This window comes from Phragmites australis, chromosome 5, assembly GCF_958298935.1.
Source record: "Phragmites australis chromosome 5, lpPhrAust1.1, whole genome shotgun sequence".
NCBI classification, from domain to species: Eukaryota; Viridiplantae; Streptophyta; class Magnoliopsida; order Poales; family Poaceae; genus Phragmites; species Phragmites australis.
Genome location: NC_084925.1, coordinates 41,305,280 through 41,331,343, shown reverse-complemented (window position 1 = coordinate 41,331,343; position 26,064 = coordinate 41,305,280). Strand labels below are relative to the sequence as shown.

The 26,064-nt window shown below is 44.0% G+C and overlaps 2 protein-coding genes across 2 annotated transcripts; both read right to left on the bottom strand.

The window, feature by feature from the left end:
- Nucleotides 1-260: 260 nt before the first annotated feature.
- LOC133919730 (U-box domain-containing protein 11-like) lies at nt 261-4,677 on the bottom strand. Its single transcript, XM_062364219.1, has 4 exons — nt 4,061-4,677; nt 2,195-2,311; nt 1,673-2,113; nt 261-1,562 (listed from the first exon to the last, which is right to left on the bottom strand). Exons 1-4 carry the CDS (start codon nt 4,337-4,339, stop codon nt 507-509), a joined length of 1,893 nt encoding a protein of 630 aa, XP_062220203.1. The 5' UTR covers nt 4,340-4,677; the 3' UTR covers nt 261-506.
- Nucleotides 4,678-19,279: 14,602 nt separating this feature from the next.
- Nucleotides 19,280-21,376, bottom strand: LOC133919729 (3-ketoacyl-CoA synthase 6-like). Its single transcript, XM_062364218.1, has one exon. It carries the CDS (start codon nt 21,294-21,296, stop codon nt 19,839-19,841), a length of 1,458 nt encoding a protein of 485 aa, XP_062220202.1. The 5' UTR covers nt 21,297-21,376; the 3' UTR covers nt 19,280-19,838.
- Nucleotides 21,377-26,064: the final 4,688 nt, after the last annotated feature.

The window sequence follows — 26,064 nt, the reverse complement described above, 5'->3', positions numbered from 1 at the left end:
TTTGGATGACTCAATTTCTCATATTTACACTAGACATGTGCTTATAAGGAACGAGGTGACCATGGATCAACCCATTACATTCCTCAAACAAACAAAAAAAAGGTTTGGAGTTAGGATCGGATGTCCATCACCATCACAGTCAAAGCTTAGAAGCCCCAGGAATGAAGGGCTCAAGGTATCAGGTTTATGTCAAGTTGATATCTTGAAGACAAAGAAGTCATAAGTAGATATTTTGATGGCGACAATGATTATTTGCACTGTAAGCTTAGAAGCTGGAATTAAACTTCATGCAGATGAGCAACACAACATATCAGATTCAGCAACACCAACCATTTTATGGTAGGAATCAATGAACACACGTTTGATGGCAACTGAAACAAACTAATCACCAACCCACTAAATTCACACTCAATGACATATGAAGTTACAATTTCCCGTATGTATAAATACACGTGAAAGTTGAAACACGCGCGCACACACAAAACAGTGTGCGGTGGGCAATGGAACTAGAGCACCTGCAACTTACTGAGATGCTCCAGGAGTGACGTTGCCTTGCGCTTAGCTCTGTCTGTGCCGGTCTTTGCCAGCTCAGTTAGTGGTATCTGAGCACCCAGCCTCCCTATACAGGCGAGGTTCTCAGCATCTTTCTTGCAAAGTGCAAGTAAAATAGCAGCAGCATTCTCCTTGTTACGGGCCTGCCCTGACCGTAACAAATCTATCAAAAAGGGTATGGCATGAGCCTTGGATATAGCAGATTTACACTCATGATGGCTCACAAGAACCGATATGATTGTCAGTGCTTCATCGATTGCTCCATTTCTGGATGAATCCTGCAGCATCCGAATCAGTGGTGCCAGGATCCCTGCTCGAACAGCCCTGACCTTGTTAGCTTGGTATGTGCATAGATTGAACAGTGCTGTTGCTGCATCTTTTCTACCCCTTGAGCTACCACTCTGCAACAACTCAACCAATGCTTCAATTGCCCCTGGGGTGCTTCCTATCATTATCTTGTTATCGTCGATTAGTGACAAGCTGAAAATAGATGCAGCTGCATTTTCTCTTGCCTCCATGCTTCCCATCCTCAACACCTGTATGATTGGGACAATGGCACCAGCAACCACTATCAGTTCCTTGTTCTGATCATATATGGAGAGATTCAGAAGAGCTGTAACTGCATGTTCTTGGGTTTTCAGGTCCTTCGACGACAGAAGTTTCACTAGAGCTGGGATAGCACTAGACTCCGCTATAAGTATACGGTTGTCTGTACTTTTCTTTGCCAAAGATCTTATTTCAGCGGCAGCAGATTTTCGTTCATCCAACGAACTGCTAGAGAGATTGCGAACTAATGCTTCAATTGCTAATCTGTCCCCACCAACCTCAAAAGAACCATCATTTTTAGATCTGCTAGGTGGTTCGATCCCCTTTTCATCACACCACTGCGTTATTAAACTTCTCAGCACATAATTCGGGGTCAATGTAAGATTCTGGAGCTTCTGTTGAGTTTTTGGGCAGGTTCGGTTTCCACAGTCAATCCACCTCTGAATGAAGGCACGCTCATAGGTCTACAGAATTCGTGAGTAAATTCTCAGCAGATGTCAAAATATGCATGATAGTTAAAAGAAGAGATTTTATAGTGCAGGACCAATATAAAGGTGATGCTTTGAAACCTCACCTGTCCTGTTGAAACAATGACTGGATCTCTCATCAGCTCAAGAGATATCGGGCAGCGGAAATCTTCAGGAGTAGCTACAGAGTCAGGCTTCTTAACTTTCTCAGATGAGCCTTTTGTTTCATCACTTGATTGACTATCCACATTCACAGATTTAGGAGAATCAGGAGGTCTAACATTTTCAAGTCCTTCAATTAGCTCGGATGTTATTTTTGTCATGTCAGATTTGGACAACCCACTTATTTCTGAAACTAGTAAAACAACATTTTGCAACTCCAGGTGGTCTTTTCTGAATTTCTCCATTTGTGATGACTCTGGTTGCTGAGACTGTGATCCAGCATTGTCAATTCGAGCTAAGATATCATGAGCTTTTGTAAAAATGTTTACATCAAGGGCTCCATTCTTTTCCATTTCTCTTCTAAGCTGAGCTCGCACTAATTCAACCTATAAATTTTAAAGAAAAATCAAACAGATATAATGAAAATCAAAGGGAGTAATCTCTGTAATAAATTAACTTAACTATACCTCTTCTTGAACTTCATCTGATATCTGAAAACAGCTATGCGGCAGGTTCGTTAGAGCAGCTTGCAACTGCCAAGTCACATACTTCAACTGAACAGCAGTATTGTTGCAGATGGCATCCTTAATGAAGGAAGAAAAAAAGGGAGATCAGAAAAAAAAAAAGGTACTAATATTACCAGGAGAGGCAAAAACCAACTGTTGAAACAAGTCTACTCATAAGACATTGATGCAAATGCATTTGATGGCCACAATAACTGAGGAACACAATCACAAATGGTTAGGCAAAATGAGAACTTATGAACTAACATACAGGTATGGAAACAGACAAGTATTAATCACATCAAGGTTCCAAATAACAAGGATGAGGGAGCAATATGAATACAGCATCTGGAAAATACAAGGATGATAACATATTTCCAAGTAACGGGTGCAAATTTCATATCAAGATGCTGGACGCAAATTTAATATCCAGATGCTCAGTGAAAATTCAGCATTCACAAAATTCAGATTTTCCTTCCATGTCCACAGATGCTACATATGGCATTTTTACATTATAAAATTGAACTTTCCTTGAGTGGTTATATTTTACCCACATCCACTTTTATCTCTTGGTATAACTAACTTGTAGGAAATAAGAAAGACATGAAGTATAACATGTCAACAAGATCATTATGGCACATATAACAGAAAAGAAAGCATGTTCTTAAAGAGGAGAGGACAATTCTAGAGGCAGCAACAAGCAAAAAGATGCCTAGCACTTGCCAGCTTTATGGAAACAACCCAGTAGATTGCTTACAGGACAGGAGTATTTCCAAACCTGATTAAGGAGCAGATTGATGACAAATAAGCTAGAAAAACTTATTTGAACTTCCAAAAGGGTATACAATGACAAACAAGCATTACAACTAGACATTGGACCAACTCTAATATACCAAGGTTATTGAAGCCTGAACATGTCCTTCAAAACTACAGAAACTAAAAAGCAACTTGCAGTCATAAATCATAATAAATCTAATTCAAGCTGTAGTAATTACCAAAACACAAAGTCTAGCTATTTCTGCCTAAACTTAAACTAATGATAGGTGAGGTGCTCTCGAGGAGTACAATGACTCAGTCTATTCCACAGCACAAGCAGTCGTACCAACTTCTTCAATGTCTATTCAAGTAGCACAAAATTATATTGAAACAGCAATAGGATAAGTAACTTGACAGTTGACAGATTGTATCGTCAGTAAGCCTGAACACATTAATACATTTGAATGAGTGTACGTATAATGGATGAAAAAGACATGTTTCTAAGATGACAATCCATTAATTTTGTTTTTTTAAAAGTTATTGCAAAAGGGCTTCTCTTCTGACATAGGATAATTCCAGTTATCAGCAAAAAAAACAGATGGTCACTGCAACAAGCAGGTAAGGTAAGATGAAACCAGGTTGAAGCTCAATCTCTGCTCCTAGCTGAATATGCTAGATGTCGTCCACTATCTTATTCTCAATTTGTAGATACAATTTTAAATTCATGAGAGCATTGCAATAAAAGTTTGACGTGGAAATCTCTTGAAGGGCGCTGGCTAAATTAGACACGCACCGGGCGTTTGACAGAATCCCGCGAAGAGTAACGCATGAGCTACTGAACAGTGCGCAAGATAGACTAGTATTTGCGTGAAATCCAGATGATGTACGCATGGACAATGTGCTTAATAATCGATGGCAGAAACGAAGCAAGAGGTCAAGGAAGCGGACGAAAAGAACAACTTAGAACACGCGCACTAGGTGTTCGACGGAATCCCGCAGAGAGGAACGCACCAACTAGCGAACAATGCAGCTTGAGCAGAATGCTTCATGTAATCAAAACAGCCCGGCCCTCACCTGATCCGACGCCCCAGCTGCGGCCGGCGGTGCTCGCCCGAGCGCGACGAACCTCCTGGCGGCCTCGAGGGCCCTCACCAGCTCGCGCACCCACGCCGCCGCCGCCGCATCCGCCTCCCCGGCCTCGGCGACCTCGGCGACGAGGTGGGACAGCAGCGACACCTTCCTTGCGAGGCGGAGGCAGTCCGAGCGCAGCGGCTCGGCGGCGGCAGCCAGGTCGGCGGCGCCCACCGCTGCGATCTCCCGCACGATCTCCGCCGCCGCCTCCACGGTCGCCATTGCGGCCGCGAGCGCGACCACCCCCCTCGTCACCGCCTCAGCTCGCCCAGAGAGGCGACAGCTCACCAATCCGCGTGGAGGAGGGGAGGAAGTGGAAGACGAGGCAGTGGTGGGGGTGGGGAAGGGGCCATACCAATGTCAACGTCGCGCGTTGCAGTGTAGTGCGAGGGAGCTCAGGATGGGGCTTCAGATTAAACAAAAGGCAGATGCCGGCCGCTGCTCGCTGGGCTCCAGCTCCAGCCTCCGGCGCGGGGATGGGGGCCGAGGAGGTGAGCTGGGCGTGGGGTGTCCGCGACTGCAGTTGGCGTGCGGAGAGATTCCCGGGCGCGACACAGCGGAGCGGACGGGGGTGCGGAGTAAACAAATCGAGGGGCAATCGGTGTCCGCCTGGCTGCTTAGCTGGAGGGGACGGGCGCTCAGGGGGTGAACCGGCGATTGGGATCCAGTGTGGGTGGTGGTGAGCTGGTGACAACAACCAGGCAACCTCACCAGAATGCGGCATCTTTGCTATTGTTCAAGCTGCATTGGAGAGTACTTCACGCATTTAAATCTTTCGGTTCATAAGTGAGCCATCATCTTAAAGAGCATTTTCAACAGTTTATTTGGTGATGGGGAGCTGAATCTAGGAGACTTCTAAAGATAGAGGATGAGATAGGATATCTGTTGGAAAAGTATTTTATCTTAAATTCTCTAAATTTAGCTATAGGGCTTTAAATAGGGGATTTTCTGAAGATGCTCTAAATAACTTTGAGTTATCTAGCTAAATAAATAGTTGTACTAAGATATGTGCAGTGAGAGAACTAGAATTTGATCACACTTAGACTGAACTTTAACAGTATAAAACCAATATGAAAATATCACCTCGAGTTAGATTTTTACTACCTAGGCTATATCCAAGCGAAATTCCTACACTCTGGACTAAAGTTCACCTTACCATGGGCTTGGTTCTATCCTTGTACGTGTGCTATTTAGATTGCAGACACAGTTTGATGGAGGAAATTTGTGCGCCGCAGGATAAAATAACGGTGTAAGTATTGTGTTGATACATGTGTGCATGTAATGTGTTTACCATGGTGGTGACAAATGGTTTAGTTAATTATCTACACATGTACATAAGAACATAGGTACATACTCTTGCACAATTATAAACTCCACCTTGTTACAAGTATTATGCAGTCTAGATAACTAAAAAGCGACAAGAACTATATGATCCTAACTTTTTACAGTTGATTATCTAATGTTTAGTTTTGCCGCTGTCTGTAAGGCTCAGCGATCGACCTAAGGAGAAGAAATGGGAGAAATACAAGCCTTATGAAAGGGTTATCCATGAAAAAATGATAGATCTTAGGTCGTTCCTCGATCAAGCAATATAATCTGCACATTCTATTTGGCCAAGTTGTCACGGTACTTGTCTTGTAGGACCTACCTATCATTTGGAACATGATTGGACTTGCATTAGTAAGAAAGACCCACAAGATCACATCAAAAGTCACAACAACTAAGCAAAATACATGACTTTTTTAGTGCCGCAAAACTCACTGTCACATCTGTCACCACAGTTACGCACGTAGAGCTTGCTCAAAACACTGCAACGCATCATTTCCCATCCCACGGCGAGCTCACGCATGACATAGGGATGGGAATAAGTCCAGATCCGCTCGTAATACCACCTCATATTTATACCTTTCTCAAACAAATATATTTACTATAATACTTATATCACACATAGATACATTTTTTATCCATACCTGTACCCGAGCAGGTATCAGGTATCTGACGGTTGACCCACTTCACTCAGGCAGCAACATAATAGACAAAGATCTATACGGATTTAGAATATCTTATGCATAGTCATCTCTAATTACATATCTGTCAATTACTAATAACAAGATTCACAATCACATTATCATCCCTATCTATCATCAAGCACACAAGAGTCACAAATCACAATCACAAGACGACAGAGATTTGGGGACAGCAGCGACTATGAGGCAACTAGTTGAGAGGGGAGTGGCGGTCAATGGGGTGTAGCATTTACGCCCTTAGGTAAGTGGTGAGTGTTTCGATAATTAATGACAATCATATCAATGTGACTAACATGTTTGTTTTGAATGATATCAAAAATTTAGTTCATAATGATAATTGGATATTCTTGGTCCGTAAGTTGATTCTATGGATGATCAAAAGATATGAGTATCAAGATTAAGAATCTTCTAGTTCTAAGTGTCACAAAGAGATGAATGACACTTAAAATAGTATATGTCTCTTTTCTGAGTCTTTTGATCATATTATAAAAAGGGGCTAAGAGTATTAGCTTGATATAGTCAAGTCTAGACTTGGTTAGATGCACACTTGTGAAATTCTAGTACTAGGTAGCTCAGAGAAGCCTATGATTGAGATATCGAGAAGTTAGAGCTTAAGAAAGTTTGAATTGGACGAGCTCAAAAAAATTATTCTCACCGGATGGTCCGGTGTTCAATGAGTTAAACTCACTGGAGTATTCTTGGCTCAGGTTAGAGAAATGATAAGTACACCGGATGGTCCGGTGATCAACAAGTTGTTCTCATTGGAGCATTTTTGGCTTGAAAAAGAACAAATCAACACTGGATGGTCTGGTGTTAGTGTAAAGAGAACGTCAGAGTATTTTACAGGACTTGTGAAAATTCTCATAAGATAAAGTTGAATACACCGGATGGTCCGATGTTCAATAGGATGCAACACCGTAGCATTTTCCAAGAGAATTGCGTTCGGCACAATGAAGATGCTACTCATCGGATGGTCCGGTGTGTAGACAGCAGGAGCGCCAGAACATTTCTCAGCAGTAACGGCTAATGACAGCTGGCAGTGTGTGTGCTTTAAAAATTGTACACACCGCATCATCCGGTGTTCACATGAAACGTGGGTGGTTGGTTAAGACTAGATTTTAACCTCTAGCCTATAAATACCCTATCATTTCGCCTCACTAAGTACTCTTATGAACTCATAGGAGCCTATACACTGCGTGTGTCATCAAGAAGCAAGAGAGTGCACTAGAGTGATTTGCAAAGTTCTTAATAAAAAAATAAGGACATCATTAGTGCATAGAGAGTAGCAAGTGTATATCTAACTGTAGTTTAGACTTGAACTAGGTCAAGTGAAGCTATTGATTTGTTACTCTTGATGGTTGGCAATACCTAGCCAATCTTTGATGATTGGAGGTGTCTTGGTGAGCTCTTGGAGTTCTTATGGGAGCCCCAACAAGAGCGATGTACTTAGTTTGATGTCCGTCAATCCAGAGATGGAGAAGTGGCAATCATGAGGAGGCACTTGAGTTTTGCTGACTCAAGGAAGAGCGATATCCTTAGTGGATGCTCCAACGAGGACTATAGGGAGTGCCAACTCCTCGATACATCAGAAAAAAATTGGTGTCCTCTTGTATTTTTTTCTCCCACATTTATATTCTTGCAAGCTTTTAATTCCACATTTACTTTGTATTCTAGCTTGCTTGATTACTTGCTTGTTCGTGTAGTTACATTTCTTTCCATCTAGGCTAAGGTTGCTACTTATTTTAGATATATAGTTCCAATACAATATTACAAAGGAAGCGACTGGGTTTTGGGTCGCAGCTTGGGTGCGGCGGCGGTCAGCTGACCGGGAGGCAGTGGGCGAGATCCATTTGGCACAACCGGGAGCGGCACCAGTGGGCGAAGGAAACAACAGGGTTTTGGACCGTTGGACTAGTGGCAATTGTGCGTAAAAATGATGAAGTCCAGGGGATGTTTGAACTAGGCGATGAAGAAATTGTGAGAAACGACCTCTGGGCCTTTTCGGTGATTCACACCGATTCGGTGAGAAACATTCGCTCTGGTGTTGTTTGGCTACAGCAAGATAGTTTCACTGCATAAATGGAACTAATTCACCAAGCCAAACGAGCCCTTAGTTGGATACAGGTTAATGAGATATACTAGTAACAGTCTGGTGAAGTAGCGTTGGTTGCCATCGCGAGGCGCATCAACTTTGGCAAGCAGCACGGCATGGGTCGTTGGAAGGCTGGGGGGACACACGCCATTATTCACTCATAGAACAAAGGATAAAAAAACCCTAAATTGTTTGGATTTGGCTAGTTCGTGGTCTCATGTTCCTACGATTTTCTTGATTGATCAAACACGAGTGACCTGTTGTTCTTCAGCTTCCAAATGTATCAAGTACTAGGGTAATAAGAACCAAGCATTATTTGGGTGGTTAGTACAGGTGGTTGTACCCCTACTGTCAGGATCCTGACCCTGGGTTCCCTTGTGCCTCTTATATTAGTCCCTATATCAAGTAACTGATATGCACAGAATTCAATAGAATGATATCAAATACATACTTTGATTAAAATAATTACCTAAAAAAGGCAAATCTGGTCTTGTGGAAAAGGATCACGACAAATCAGCTAGGCAGAAGAGTCTACATTAGAACTAAGCGGCACAAGCGGAACAACCCAATGTCACAGGCAACTCGGGTGTGGACATGACCTTACACTTTCTCTCTTTAAGTTCATTTGGATTGAGGTTGATCTCCATCTCAACAATATGAAAATAGCAAGATTGAGTATGAAAGATACTCAATAAGTACTAACACTACTTCAAGAGGTTGAGTAGATGCATAAGGGAGATGACCAAGGATAAAACTATAGGGATATAATTTGGGCGCAAAGCCAATTTTATATGCAATGTGAATTAAGACATAACACTTAGTTTAAACCAGTTAAACAAAAGCCAAGTTTAACTGATAAAAGTTGTTAGCGATGGGGGAAAGCTACCGTTCCCAGCAGTTTCCATCTTTTAGGTGGTTGATGCCTAGTCCAACAACTTTCAACGATATACAACTGGCTTTCTCCAAAACACGGGCACACTGCCCACTCACACGTCAAGGGGTATGCACACCACAAAACTAACTATTGTGAATTTGTAACTTCACATGTTTATGGCAGTGGATACGACTATTCAAATAGGTTTAAACTTTGCAAAGGTTGTACACTGTACCTATATGATATGCTCAGCCTCCAATCGTTGTAAGAGAAGGAGCGAATCATACTGAGATCTCATACCCATCGAGCATGTTGTTACACATTCCACCCACGGGAAAAACATCAGGGGTCTAGAGCATTAGATTAATCGTGGCTCGATGTCCATTGCAATGTCACCAGCTAGCTCTCGCACTGCGCACAATAACGAGTCTTTTCTTGAGTTCCCATTGTACCCCTACCTCCAGGGTGGGTAATGAGCTCAGCTAATGAGGTATGAGATCAAATCCTGCCTATTTAAGACACATGGTTGCACTGAGGTGGCTTAGCATGATCACAATTGATTCGGTCCTTACATGGCCGAGGCAAGCATCTTCCTCTGCAAACCTCTCCAAAGGACTTTCTTACCATGGGGTATCCTTCCGAAAGGAATACCTGCAAGAGATAGCCTCCAACTAGCATAGGACTATCCCGCTTGCCCCCGCCAAAGCGATTTTTAGGGCTTTCTTAACACCGTACCATTTTTCATCATTCACACCATAAAACACCTCAACATGTTTCACTCATTTGCAAAGCAAGTGATCATAATATAAAGTGATTAAGTACTCTTTGAGGAGAGATCAAGCATCTCTGGAGAGAGCAGAGTAACTAGCCCTAAGCATTCTAGTTAGAAAAGTTTCATCCAATATCATTATATTAGGTATTGGGGGTAATCTAGGTTTATCATTTGAGTATTGCGAATAGTGGTTGTAGTATAGCTTGGTATATAAGCTATAACTAATATCAGCATTTAAAGAGAAACCATTATATAGCATGCAAGTATAACTACAAGATTTTAGTTCGTCATATTATTATATTGCAAACATGGGTTGAATATGATCAAGAAGTTATGACTTGCCTAGACAAAGGTCAATCCTCGCTTGGTCTTGTCGTTCGAGTCTCATAAGTTCTTCATCATCGGGTCTCGCCTTCAGTTCCTTCCTCACGTCCTCACTTAGATGCTTAACTTCGAGCCAACGTAGATTAATGACGAAAATCACACAGTGACTAAACAAAGGAACACTAGAACAAAACTAAAGGAACACCAAAGCAAAAGAAGAATGACTGGGAAAATGACAAAAGCTAACCTAGCGGAAAAGACGATCGACAACTCTTAGCTATTCAAAATTGACATATGTAACCTGGCAGGATCATCTAGCGAAGCTATGCCAAATTGTTAACTTAGTTATTTTATTAATTTAAGAGAGAGCCTAATCAAGTCATGATTAACTAGGTGAGCGTCTAATAGTTTAACTGTCGGAAGGCGACATTTAGGGTTTCTACATGTAGGTGAATGCACGTGTACCGATACATACATACGTGTGATACTTACATCTATATGTATGTGAGCATGTATACATATATACGTAAGTATAACTCTAGGTGATTATATGTGCTTAAGTGTTGATTGACTATTCTAATCTATAGCACCAATTAAGGTTATCTAATAAATATTCTTATTTACCTAGTGTTACTTAATGTCACTCTAATTAAGCTATATTTTATTGCTATGATAAAAATATTTATATAATTAATTAACCAGGTGAAACTATTCTTTAAATCTTATTATTGCTTATTAAAAAGTTATTTAATTAATTACATTACTAATGTTAAATTATTCTATTATATTCTAAGGATTGATATTTATTTATCTAGGAGCTATACTAGTTAACTTACTAAATTAATTATACCAAGATTAAAACTATAGCCTATATCATGAAATCATAATCTATTTCTAAACATCAATTAAAGGATTAATTCTTTAGTTATTCTAAAAACTATTATTGAATTAACATTTATATTAAACCTACACTTAAGTTAGATTAATATAAGCGACTAATCTATGATTATGACCTAGACATAATTATTGAAATTATCAAAACTCAACTTTATTTACTAAAAGGCAAAAATTTAAATCTAGGTTAAACGTCCCGACACGAAATAAATATTGAACGAGAAAATTAAAAGGACTCCAAAAATTAGAAGATTTGGCAGAGATGTAGATTATGATTTTAGAAGAATATCAGTAAAAGAATTGTCAGAATCGGAGTTAAAATAGAGAAGATATGACGCTCAGAAATTTTGCACGAAAAAAAGATGCGCTATTCTGCGGACTCGGTCCACGGAATTTGTGGACTAGAGGGAACTATGATCGGGGAGAACGATGGATCGTGGGCCATTGGCCAGAGGGCACAACGTAGTGGGCTCGGTCCACGGGTCAGTGGATCGTGGGGTGGCTCGGAGGCTGGTCCACCGTGGATCGAGTAGGTGGAAGAGTAGTTGGCCGACCAGCAGGGCCCATCTGGCGGTGGGAGCCAGAGGATAAGGTCGGTTGGGGTCCCTGTGTGCGTGTCAGGCTCAGAGAGAGAGAGGGAAAAGAGAGGGAGGCAGATGGAGAGTGGAAGGCGCTGGGGGGATAAAAGGGAGGCCGGAGGGAGCGATTGGGGAGGAAGGGAGGATTCTCGGCTGCAATGGCCTCAGGTCGAGCGGTCGGCAGCGTGGGGCAGGGAGAGCCAGAGAGGGACGAGTCGAGCTTACCGGCAGAGTTGGATGGCTAGGCGGTGTGCTGGCCTGACACAACCGAGTGGGTTGTAGGCCAGGAAGGACCAGGACGACGGCTCATAGCTGGACGACATGACGTGAGCAGTGACGCACGCAGGATGGCAAAGGGCGCATGAGCAGCTATGCAGGGTGGTAGCATGCATAGCGACAATGCGGCACAGTGGAGGCTAGGCCAACGCGGCACAGCAGAGCCCGATGGGGCTCGGCCAGGCAATGGCTTGGAGCGACAAATGTGGAAGGAGGAGTAGAGGGAGATTAGCTCACCGAGGGTGGACTACGTGCATAGCGACAACGGGGGATGGGGTGCTGCGGCGGCAAAGGTTGCCGCATGGTGGCACGTGCGAGGTTCTGTTGCGTGTTGTGCTTGCCAGGGGTGGGTTCTTGGTTGATGCTTTGTGCCTATACATGTGAAGTGAGAGGAGAGCAGGGGCTACGCGATGCGCTGTGTTTGTATATAAATCGTGGGGTTGATCTTTGGAAGAAGTTTATTTTACTCTCCCAAACTATGTCATTGGTCCGGATAATCCCTAAATTATTAAATCGTCCATTTTACTCCCCCGAACTATCAATACTGGATCACTTTACCCATTGAGTTGATTCCAGAAGTGGTTTTCTTGACGTGGCTGCCACATCATCTGGTTTTTTACAATGTGGCTGCACATCATCTCTCTCTCTTTTCCTTTCTTTTTCCCACCTGAAGTAGAGAGAGGGGGTGGGGGCGGTGGCGGCTCGACTAGGCAGGCTTAGCAGCAGCACGCGGGAATGGCGCTCGTACGACAAGCGATAGCATAGCGCGACCGCCCGCGCTCTGCTCTTCCCTGTTTACACCGCTGAGCCGCGCATGGGCACCAATAGCACCTCCACGCCCCATCGCATGTCGTTCGGCCATGCCATGCTGTCGCGTCGTGCTGCCGCTCGCTGTACATGCGTCGTTCCTGCGTGCTGCTGCTAAGCCCGCCCGGTCGAGCCACCGCGCCCCTCTTTCTCTGTGCTTCAAGTGGGAAGAAGAAAGGAAGATATATATATATATATATATGACGTGGTAGCCACATGGTAAAAAATCGAGTGACATGACAGCCACATCAACAAAACCACTTTCAGAACCAGCTCATGAGGTAAAGTGATCTGGTATTGATAGTCTGGGGGGGTAAAACGGACGGTTTAATAGTTTAGGGGGTTATCCGGACCAATAACATAGTTCAGTGGAGTAAAATGGACTTCTTTCTTGATATTTTGCAGGTGGAGGAGGAGGGAGGAGCAGAGCAGGAGAAGGGCTTTACTTTGGCTGCTCTCGTGTGAAAGCGGGTGATGATTTTGGCCAGTGAACAGAGCGGTGACAAGGAAGTCTTGGCTATCAGGTGATCTCTCAGGAAGCACGAGAGAGGGAGCATGAGGGTATAGCGGTCGGTCGGTCGGTGGCTTTTACCTGTGAGGGAGAGGCTCAGGGATGACCGAGGGAGAGAGATGTGAGGGAGTGGGATGGAGCTGGTGGGCTAGTGGCCGTATGAGAGTGACAGGGAAAGATGAGAGAGATGGAGGGAGGGAGAACAGAGAGAGAGATTGAGAGGGGAGATATGTGTGAGAGAGGGAAATTGGATGTTAAATCTAAATTGAATGTACGTGAATTTGAGATTGGATTTATGATAATTCAAATGAATAACTTGAATTTGAATTGATTTGGTGGTAATTCAAATTGGATTTGAATTGAAAATGGATTGGAGTAATTCAAATTGAATTTAAATTAGAAATTGACATGACTTTGTAACGAGGATTTGAAATTGAACCAAGATTTGAATTGAATTGAATTTATGAAGCGATTAAAGTGGAAAGCAGTTGAATATATATCGAATGATTCGAATTGCATTCGAATACGAAATCGACGAAGATTTGAATGAATCTGGATTTGGATAGGATTTGAGATTGATTCAAAAAGAGTATTTGAAGTTAGATTTGAAATTGAGTTTGGCATTAATTCAAATAAGAGTATTTGAATTAGGAAAATATTTTATCTTGAAGCCTCGGTATTTGAGTGGAGATTTGAATTCAAAATAATTGATTTTGATTGGATTTCTGTTGAATTGAATCTAAGGAATAGATTTGAATTTAAGAGACCTTAAAATTTGAATCTCCACTTAAAACCATAAAACAAATAAACAAAATTACATATGATTCAAATTATTGTAAGGATTAATTTAGAAATTAATTTAGTACTCTTTGGAATACTTAGCCAAAATATATATGTATGTATGTGTGTATCCTTGATTTTATGTTGTGTTAGATAATTAGATTTTTTTAAAGGAGTAAATTTTTCTATATTCTAAAATACTACAACGCACGGTGTTACACCTACCTATTAGGAATCAAACCACATGTTTATTTCTTGTGTGTCGCATCAAAGAGGAATTTTTCTTTCAGTGTTAGATGACGCACTCGTTGACAGCAAAGTGTTTATGGTGACTTCGTCAATCTCCAAGCTCCGTATGTCCAGTCTTCAGTAGGCGATGTGTGAGTGTGTGCATGCATCTGCTTGTTGTAATGTGGTTTCTAAAAAAAAATGTAATTGGGTTATGGATGTTGCCAGCCAATCTCTACATTACAGATTTTTTTTCAACGCCTGATTAGAACATCCGGGCGGACTCGAAAAAGGAAAACCATCAAACAGAAGGCATATATGGGATTTTTTTTTATTTTTACATTTTCTAACAAGAATATTTAGAAAAATATACCCTAGATGGGAATATTTGCGGAAATATACACCTATCGCCCTCTCATAAGGCAGTTAGGCCCACACTACCCTTACCATCCCCTAAGAAGGCGGTTACACCCCACCCCAGAGTCATCGACCCTTACCGCCCCATGAGAGGGCAGTTAGCCCGCGTGTCCCCCCCCCTGCGCGGTTAACCTTTATAAAAATGCTAAAATTCAGCCAAAATGGCCATTTTAATCCAGAAAAAAAGAAAGAGAGAGGGGAGGAGAGCGAGGCAACGTGGCGAAGCCCTATTATTTTTGATCTGCGGACATTTTGGATCTCGGTTTCTAGTAAATATTTTAGAATTTTGTTGTTATTAGTAATTAAAATACCACTAGATCTAGGTTTTAGCGACATAATAGTAGTTACATTAAAATAAGATTTTCTATCTTTGGTAATATTGTAAAGATCTATTTCAATATGGTAGGATAGCCATTAGATGTATAATTGTATTTAAAGTATAGTAGTTTTAATTATCTAGACTTTACAAAATAGTGATGTAGGTAATAATTATAGATAATTAGAAATTTTGGTAAGTAGACAGGAGTTTAATTAGTTTAAATTGGTTAGTTCGCTTAGGAGCAATATTGATTGTAGTGAACTATGTATTATTAGATGATCATCAGTACCGGTAATTTTGTCAGAGTTTTGATAATTAGAAGTCGGTAGTATAGGGTTCTAGTATTAACGTTGGATATATTTTGTTTTCAGGTATGTCCGATAAGATATATTTCCATATATATTATGTGAAGGTCACATTACTTATGGTCCCTACGGTGTAAATCTCTCGGGATTTCAGCATGTCGTTAAGAGACTTAGTAGAGCCAATGAGTGGACCATAGTGGGCGTTTGCAAGTAGCTGTTGCGCCATTTTCAACTGGATCCCCAATACCATGAGCTTAAGCTGAGCTATGCTAAGCCGTACTACTCAGGTGTTCTTCGGGGAGCTTGTCCTGATTAATGCGACAGCTACTTAGAGGCAGTACATAGATATAGCATGTGAACGTGGTCTCACTCTTGTGCTGCTAGCTGAGACGTACCAGAAGGATCCAACAGAGATAAACGTTGGGAAAGCAGGAGCAGGAACAAGTCAGGCAGTGGTGGATGAAGCAGACTCGGCAACTATGAGGGGCGAGCAGGACATCGGGGATGCGCAGGAGATGCAACCGAGGGGTGTAGACGATGAGGGGGAGCACATCTCTAGAATAATTAAAGAGATAGAGAGGGAGGATAAGGAGCTCGAGAAAGCCATTGCCGATGAGGATTCATCCAATAAGAAGAAAAGTGATCCTGTTCCTACAGAGTGGAGGAATCGGGATTTTTCAAAGCTAGTGGTCAGTGAGGGTCATCGGACACCGTGGGAATATCATGAGAATGAGGTGTCCTAGGGTGCTATATACCATAATAAGGAGGCTGTTATTGACGTAGTGAAATATTAGTTGTTGTCTCTTCAGATGCAGTTCAAGATTGTAAAGCTAAGCAAAAGGTAGTACGACATCAAATTTTTGGTACTTGATTGTTCGTGGCGGGTGCACACATTCAGGGGGAAGTGGGTTAACCACTAGAAGTGCTCAATAGTTATGGAGCATAACTGTCACATTGAGAAAATAGAGTTCTCTCGCCATTACTACTTTCCAACTTACTCGTGCACTTTACCTAAACCAACATAACACATCTTTTTATACCTGTCCCCTATTCCTTGTATACCTATTAGACTCACTGTGCATTTCTTAATCCTATGTGACCGCATGCTATCAGCTTCTCAGAGTGACATCACCTCTCACTGCCACCTTTTCAGGGAGATGTGACTCCTCGCTATTAGCTTTTTAGATTGATGAAACTGCTCGCTGCCACCTTTTCTAAACGATGTGACAGCACTCTACCAACTACTCAGAGTACAATGACCGCTCGCTGTAGGAAGGCATCCAATGCATGCACTATCTCCAAATTACATACCTACACTTGGTATGTAAATCATCGCTCCCTGCTTATAAAATGGGAGATCGAGGCAAAGAGGAGGTCATGACATCGTAGTTTTGCGAAACACCACTAGCATTCAATACCTAATATCACACCATGGTTGGTTCCTCGAGTAGACATTTCTCGTGGACATCCAAATTCTCAATGATAGCTCTACAGACTATGAAGGAGACATAGGCAAAAGGTGACGACGTGTTCAATGAGGAGAACCTAAACAAAGTGCTATCGAAATGGTAGACCACGACCCATTGTCCCTATTTCACTATGGAGGAATCCCCTCGTGATGAAGAGTTGCTAAACAAACCCATCGAGAACTTTTTAGGGTTGCATTTGCTCTTTGACAACGGCTACATACTCGGACATAACTGGAGACGCAGAGGTGGTCATTAGAGACCTTCACACCGTTGCGAAAGAGGCGGTGGTTCAAGCCGCCGTGAAAGAGGTGGTCATTCGACAATCACCACAAGAGAACGTGCTTCTACCACTTCCGCCACAACCGAATGGGTTGGTTCCGACGATGACAACCTCATGCTTACTCCTTAGAAACTCCACGACATTACGAATTCTCTAACGACGAGGTAGATAACTGGGATCCTAACTTTGATTATTTTTCATATACACTGACACCACGTAGACCAAAATCCCTAGAATAGATTACCATTGGATGGACCAGGAGATAAGGTACAAACGACTTCAAGGGTCATTTCATCCGTAATATTTATGCTACTAATTGTTGTACTTGTTGAATTCAAAGTGATTTTATCATTTTTAATTTATTACCTAAGGCGTGTATGTATTTTAGAAGTAGCCTACATACCATTACTAATGTTTAAATTTCATGTATCCATTTCATATACACATTCTATCTTATATTCAATGTAGTTTTATCATTTCACTTATATGTATTTATTCTATCTTCACTTAAATATTTTTTAAGATTTTTATTATTTTTATCTTATAAATTATAGGATTTTTGTTATTTTTTTAAAATAAATTTGGCTAATCGCCCCCATAGAGAGCAGAAGTGACTAACCACCCTCACATGAGGGTAAGTGGTGTGAGCCTAACCGCCTCATGAAAGGGCGGTAAGGGTTGTCTATGTCACCGTAGTATATTTATCGCCCTTTAAAAATACTACAACCCTTTAAGATAGCGGTATATATCTATTTCCGTAAATCTTTCCATCAAAGGTATATTTTTTAAATATTTAGATTAGAAAATATAAAAATAAAAAATATTCATATATATGACCGTCGTAGCCCAAAATATTTCTGAGTCCGAACTGAGCCCAGAGGGATGCCCATCCAAAATTGTCTTCCTTGCGACCCTGTCGTCTCCCCACTCGGCCTCCTCTTACTCGGCAGCCCGTAAGCTGATCGTTTCTAGATTCCTCTTTCGCAAATTGCAGTACGACCGACGGTGATGGTTGCGGCGCAATACGGCTCAGCATCGATGTATATTTCTGCATACAGGTATCGCAAATATATGCATCCATGTATATACATGCGTCTACACATTGCTACTGCAGATGCGTTTGGCAAGACATACATTGCGTGCAGTCAAAGAAGCGGTTGGCGCATGTATGCACGTGTGCTGATGATACGCATATGTTCAGATCAAGCGAAGTGCATAGTACATTGCCTGATACAATACAAATGATCCCTGTCGAGTGTACCCTGTTCTTTTCCCCATGATCCAGATCGCTACGTTGTCCGGTGCTGCAAGTGATGCAGGTAGTTCTCAGGTGGTGGTGATGTTTCCGTTTCGGGGGAAAGACAATCAATGTTTGCACCGTCGCACTCAATGAGCTTGCACCAAAGATTTCCGGGGAAAGAGAGGAGTCACCTTTCAGCTCAACTTTCTTCTTCCATCCTCCAGAAAAGGGCGAGGCCGGGAATCACTAGCAGCGCAGCAGGGGCTGGTCGTCGAATTGAATCGAGTCTGTTAGTCATTTACTACCAGCTTCAGCGACTGAATCATTGATCTCGAAATCATGGATGGACCTGTAGCCTGTTGGTTCGGTTGTGGCAACCGGAAGGACGCGTATAGGCAGCGAGCGGAAAGGGAAACCCAAGCGAGACCACGACAGCGCGTCCTCTTTGACGCCGGCGGCGCGCGCTTCGCCGGCATGCAGCCAACCGTTCATGCCATGCAGCGTATCCGAAAGACCGAAACTGAATACAAGAAGGGGAAGCGCGCTCGTTCCGCGGAGAGGACGGCTCCATGATCCGCATGACCGCATACAGGCTCGGCATTGAGTGAGCACGGTCGCACGCATCGCCAGCGACGGCATGTATGCGTTCTTACGAGTACGGCGCTTTCAGTTCATGTGCTTAAAGCTGCGGCGCCATGCGCGGCAGGCACGCAGAGCAGCTGCGCGCCCGGCCGCGGCAGTGCCAGCCTGCCATTAATCCGCGGCATCGACGGCACCGATGGGGGAAATGAAACGACATGTCAGGCTCTGCATGCGAGCTGCAGAGTTGCAACGGGCGACGGCGAACACGCAGAGAGGAGACAGCATTAGCAAACAACAGCAAAAATCCGATTCCTTTTCTCCAAAAAAAGAAAGAAAGAAGTAACAAATAAACAAACAAACAATCTGATTTCATTGTAACGTGTGCAGGTAAATTGAAACAATTGATTTATGGAGTAGGTATACAGAATTACAGATACATCAACCTTTCTTCTTCCTCCGTCCCTGATTCATCTCTCTCGATTTACTCGGCTTTTTTGGAAAAGGGGGAATAAATAAAGAAGAAGAAGAAGAAGAAACGACATGCGGAGAAAGGGAAACACAAGAGCGCACGACACGGGTCACAACAAACGAGTGTACGTTTATAGCCCCGAAAAGGGGCGAGGCGATTAAGCCACAACACAGCCGTCGCACATGCACGAGAGTCTGACCCGTCTTTATGACGACGACCCCGCCGCCTCGACACGACGAGCCCCCTACCGAACTCCACTAGCATAATTCTGACCTCACGTCAGCTCACTCCTTATTAATTGAATCCAGTCGCTATTCCAACAGTTTGATTTCCACGAACCGAATGCCACAGCAATACCAGATGGGGTGGCAAAGGAAAGACAAGGGAAGAGTAATGGAAATTTACGGGGAGATGAACTGGAGGCAGGAATGGCTGTACGTACGTAAGGGTGACGGTGTGTGTGCAGCAGGGTGTTGCTCAGTGCTTGAGCACGTCGGGGATGTGGACGGGGTACCTGTGGATGCAGCCGGCCCAGGGCCCGTCGGCGTTGGGGGCCGGGCGGATGCACTCCCAGGCGGCGCTGTTGCACTTGAACCCGGAGCCGAAGCCGATCATCCACACGCGGTCGCCCTTGCGCATGCGGCCCTTGGCCTCGATGTAGGCGAGCTCGTACCACAGCGAGCTGCTCGACGTGTTGCCGAACCGGTGCAGCGTCATCCGCGACGCCTCCACCTGCTCGTCCGACAGCGTCAGGCTGCGCTGCAGCTCGTCGATCACGGCGCGCCCACCCGCGTGGATGCAGAAGTGCTCGAACGCCGTGCGGAAGTCCGGGATGTAGGGCTTGATCCGGTTTTTGAGCACCTTTCGTGCGATGAAGGACAGCGCGAACAGCAGCTGCTCCGACGCCGGCAGCACCAGGGGCCCCATGGACGTGATGTTGGACTTGAGCGCATCGCCCGCAATGTTCATTAGGTCCTTGGAGAGGTTGATCCCCACGTTGCCGCGGTCGTCCTCCTCCTGGTACACGCAGTGGTACGCGCTGTCCGTGGCGCCCCTGAGCGTGCGCACGACGCGATTCAGCCGGAACCGCGCGTTGGCGCCGTTGGTGGACAGCAGCGCCGCGGCGCCGCCCATGCGGAACAGGCAGTTGGGCAGCAGCATCGCGCGCTCCTGCCCCATGTAGTAGTTGGGCGTGATGGTCTCCGTGGACACGACCAGCGCGTGCGCGCCCCAGGGCGCGACCTGGAGCAGGTTCCGGGCGAGCCCCACAGAGATGAGCCCCGCGCTGCAGCCCATCCCGGCGAGGTGCACGTTGCGCACGTCCTTGCGGAGATCGTACCGGTTGATGATCATGTCGGTGAAGGACGGCGTCGGGGCGAAGAGGCTACAGTTGACGACGAGGATGTCGATGTCCTGGGGGGAGATCTTGGTCTTTGCGAGCAGGTCGTCGATGGCGGAGAAGATGACGAGCTCGGCCTCGGCGCGTGAGGACTCGAGGTCGCGCGACGGCGGGATGTAGTGCTGCGCGTAGGGCAGGCATGTCTCCTCCCCAAGACCCGAGCGTTCGAGCAGGCGCGTCATGAACCGGACGCTGCGGTCGTCGAAGCCCGGCCATACGCGGGAGTGCTCCAGGAACGTTGCGAACGGTACGCGGCAGTTGGGGTTGGTGCGGAAGCACGCGTAGTCCACCATATACACCGCGCGCGGCCGGAGCATCAGGTAGAGAACCGCCACGGCGGCCGGTAGAAACCCGGCCAGGAACATGTGCACCGGGCGGAGCGCGCGGGCCCGCGCCACGATCTCCTCGGGCCCCAGCTCCGCCACCTTGAGCACGACCGCGGCGGCGAGCGGCAGGGCGACAAAGGCGAGGATGTTGTTCACCACCAGCTGGTAAAGCGGCTTGAGCCTCCTGAGGTGCGCCGAGGAGGAGCCCATTGTGCACGAACACCGAGGAAACACTTGCGTCGCGTCGCGTCGCGTTCTGTGTCTGCACAGTCAGGTCAGGGCAGGGTGTGAAGCACTGACTACTGAAGCCAGACGTCGAGAGGGAGGGAGAATATAAAGCGGCGAAGCCCGGGTGCGGACCCCGCGTCTATTCACTCGGTCAGAGCCTAGCCACAGAGAACAGTGAAGCTGCTGCACTAGCAGAGTAGGTGGGCGCCACACGTCGGTCTATACTGGATTAACGACGGGCATCATGAAAACTCAAAAGGACCGGTCAATGTACAACTGCACACGTACGGCCGCGTTATGGGGAGGAAGACGAACTCGAAACCCATGGCCATGGAGTGAATTGCAGGGAAGGGTTTGGTAAGAACACATGGCGAGCGCTGCTGTTTGGGCAAGTGGCCGTGCATGCAGGAGTTGTGCAGCAACCACCCGACTATTTTAGGGGCTATTCCCTGCTCCACCTCTGCGGATTAAGATAGAAGTGACAGAGGTTACGAGTGAATGGAAGTGTCTTCTAGCTACCCTGTTGCTGTCGGCTGGTGTCTCTGTAACTAGAACTTTCAGTAGCGCATCTTTTTTTTAGAAGATACACCAGCTTAAATTGCTGAAATTATGACCGAAACTGGCCTCCATCCAATGGATTTATGGGCCCTTCCGAAAAGCACGAAATCCACAAGAAACAGAAGACGGTTAGACTACTTAACAGATCATTTTGTGCTATGTCGTCATGTATGGCCGCCGGTGTTCTCACTTCTCAGTCGATAGAGTGGTACACTGGCACAACACTGTTGAGCTAAGAAATGTCAGTAGCGCAGGTGCAGGTTAGAAGACGATCAAGGTCAGTTCCGGAGAGCTTTGGGCAGCTGCATTTCCGCCGTGCAACTTGGGCCATGGTATCAGAGATTCAGAGTACCAGGCGCATCCGCCACTGCCACGAAGGGCTTACAAGCCACCCCTGAGCTCTCATAGCCTGATCAAGGAGGCACTGAAAGATAGAGGTCTGGAGAGATCAGCAGCTGGGATGCAGGAGTTGTGTGATTCAGCATTTTTTATGAACGATGCATGTTGATGAATGGTTGTTGAACATTACCGATCTTTGCTGAAGAAGTTCCTGCAGGTCTAGTCCATCTCAAAGATCTGTAACAGTATTGAACTTCTCATTAACCAGAATATACAAGTCACAGAACTGAATGGCTAGACTAGAGAAACCTAACCAATTATCCTCCAAAACTTCACACTTCTGCCATTACCAATAACCCACCTATACCCCATTTTAGCTACTTTTGCAGCCCATAAAACACCCTTCCAAAAATGAGATACACCAATATCATTGCAAGAAAAAATATTGGGATCAGAAGTATTATATTTGAACTTTATAATCTGTTTCCACAATTTACCACTATTACTAATGAACATTCTAATCCAGGACCCTAACAAACAGATATTTAACTCTCTAAGATCAGAAACACCTAAACCACCATATTCTTTCCTCATACAGACGCCAGTTGGCTAAATGGAAATTACTCTTGCTATCCCCAGAGTTCCAAAAACAATGAGCCATATGAGTATTAATCATATTGATAGCTCATTTTGGGAATTTGATAAAAGAAAAAAGGTAAATAGGAATGCTAGCTAAACAAGATTTAATAAGGACTAGCCTACCACTATATGAGAGCAGTTTTCTTCTCCAACCAGCTATTCTCTTAAGAATTTTATTTACTAGGGGTTGAATGTCCTCTTTTCTTAGTTTGTCAAAATGCAAAGAAACACCTAAATACTTCATAGGTAAAGATCCAGCTAGATAACTAAAAATATGGAAAATCCTATGGATCTGCTCATCTTCTAAGTGCATAGGAATAAACTCACTTTTATTAAAATTTATTTTCATACTAGAAAGTTTCTCAAAGCAAACCAGGATACATTTCAAATTTCTAAGATGACTCTCCTCGGCTGAAGAAAAGATAATGGTATCGTCAGCATATTGCAAAGAAATCACACCCTCATTATTAAAATCAGACAGCAGCCCTTTAATAAAGTTACCATGAGCAGCCTTAATTAACATTCTAGTGAGGACATCTCCTACCAAATTAAAGAGAAGAGGAGACAGAGGATCCCCTGCCTCAAGCCTTTACCTGTTCTAAAGAAACTACTATCCTCACCATTAATAGTGACACCTACAGAACCCCCCGTAACTACCATTTTGATCCAATTGATCTAAGTAGCACCAAAACCTCTAGTTTCTAAGATCTCAAAAAGAAAATCTAAATTGACTCTATCATAGGCTTTCTCACAGTCTAGTTTAAGGTTAACACCTTGTTCTTAACTCTTGTGGATGCTATGAACAATCTCATGAGCAATCACCACACTCTCCAAGATATATCTACCCTAAATAAAGGCATTTTGTTGATGAAGAATAAGTCTTTGACAAACTTTTTCTAGTCTAATAGTTAGAATCTTAGAGAAAATCTTAAAGCTACAATTTAAAAGATTAATAGGCCTAAACTTCCTCATGCTTCTAGCATCCTCTTCTTTAGTATTAAAGTAAGCATAGAAAAAGAAGCATCCTCTTCTTTAGTATTAAAGTAAGCATAGAAAAATTGAGCCTAAATAAATCTAGCTTACCTTGCTGAAAGTCAGAAAACATATTTATTAAATCACTTTTAGCTATATCTCAAAATTTCTGATAAGAAAGAAAAAAGAGTCCATTTAGACTGGAGCTCCATCCGAATAGCAACTAAACACAGCTTCTTTCGCTTCCTCTTCCTGCAGGTCAGTTACGACCAACGCGGTTGTTTAATGTAACTAGTGCACGTGTACTATGCGTGAGGATAAATGCCAGATAAGGATACAGGAAAAAAACCATTGAGCCTCATTTAGAACCTGTTTAAAACTAATGAGTTTCACATGACTGTTTTCTAGAAACAGTACTGCAATTCCTGCATCATTTTATTCTCCAAAAATTAACAATTTCTTTGTTTCTACTACTAGTTCCTACCGAATCTCTTCATTCAAACAATACCATTTTAGTCCACAAATGACAGGGATGGCATTCTATAATTTGCCATGGACGTTTATCAGAACAAACCGATTGCAGTTATGATTTATTAGGCTGCCGGGTGTTCTTGAAAGGCATTTAAGCTTAGGCCCACGAGTTGCTGCTACCTGCTAGCTTGTACTTGCTGGTTGCCTGATTGGAACATAAGTGGAAAAACAATTAAAACCATAGCACTAACCCAGCAGGATTCTTGCCCATCTCTCTACTTTCCTCTTCTTTCTCTCCTGCTGATTTATTTCTCCGTTCCCCTTTTCCTCAACTGCAAAGTATCATGGAGATGCCATGGCCTTGCACCTTTTCTCCCGCGACTGATTTTTTTTTGGAAGTCTAGCTCCATCTCTTGGAAGAAGAATTTCAAGTTGTAGAGGGCTAATGGCCGATCTGATGGTAAGCACAAGCTGTGATTTGTGCCTACAAGGTAGTATTATTTCAGTACTGCTAATTACAAACTTGAAACTGACATGAATCAAAAGCCAAAAGAAACTGTACTGTCTGATTGTCACAATCACTCCCTACCGGCAGTTTTAAATGAAACCAAGCATTGAGAAATTGGTGCCCAACCGACGTCTGCGATCGAGGACCCCAGGTAACTGTTGTGCGTACAGCTCCTCTTACTGTTCGGCATCAGAGATGCAACGATCCTTTTCCGCTATCCTCCCTAGCCCAGCTAGCTACGCCCGCTCTCTTCTTCTGCCAACAAACTACGACTACAATAATCGATCCGTCTAACCATGCATGATTTGAGCATAACCGGGTACATTTTGACATTGGTTGCAATGATTTTGGGGAGCCCTTCTCCTTGGAGAGTTCGATGCATGTCTCGACCGTTCATTTCCAGTGCAATGCCCAGGTTTGCCGGTTGCGTATGGGGTTTGAAGTTTTATTTTCTTGGGTAAAAGGAAACTTACCTTGTTTGATGGAGTTTGATTTCAATACTAGATCGAGAATCCACAGACACTGAGAGTTCAGGGATACAGAAGCACAAGGTCGAGTGAGACTAACAGTAACGTCCGTCCCGTCTATACTATGTTATGCCAATTGTCTGAGGCAATTCAGAATCTGTCACTCAATTCATAACGTAATTCAGGATCTGACACTTACCAGTATGCGGCTCCCAGACTCATGTGTCAGCGAGGTGGATTACATCAATCATAGTTGTCTTCGTCAGTTCTTTTTTGGAAATAACTGTCTTCGTCGTATTTCCAAATATGAAGTTGTCCCCATCAGAGTGATACACGGATCCATCACAATTAAACTCTCAGGTCGAGTTGTAAATGAGTAATGATACGCGCTGGTGATAGATAACCACGCCTTAATCGCCTCATCAACCACAAATTGACTAGCCAGTGACCACGTCGAACGACGTGGATAGAGCCGAGCTACAGCAACCTACGTGAGAACTAGCGAACGACAGTAGTTGCGTATCGGTGAGGCGGTGCAATCCATTCGATGTGACGTCGCCGGTTGCCTGTACGCCTCGGAACGGCCGGCGCGCGCGCAACCGTACTGCAACAACCCTCCTGGTCGCTCGCTGACAGCCACCACCACCCGCAGCGACGGGCGCTTCTGTCTAATGATGTGTTTGGTTTGTTGGATAAATATAGATTGGAGATGGTTATGTGAGTTTTAAGAGTATCTAGTTGAAGCGACAGGTGGATAAAGTGATCAGTTTTGAAGTATATACTGTAAAAATGATGA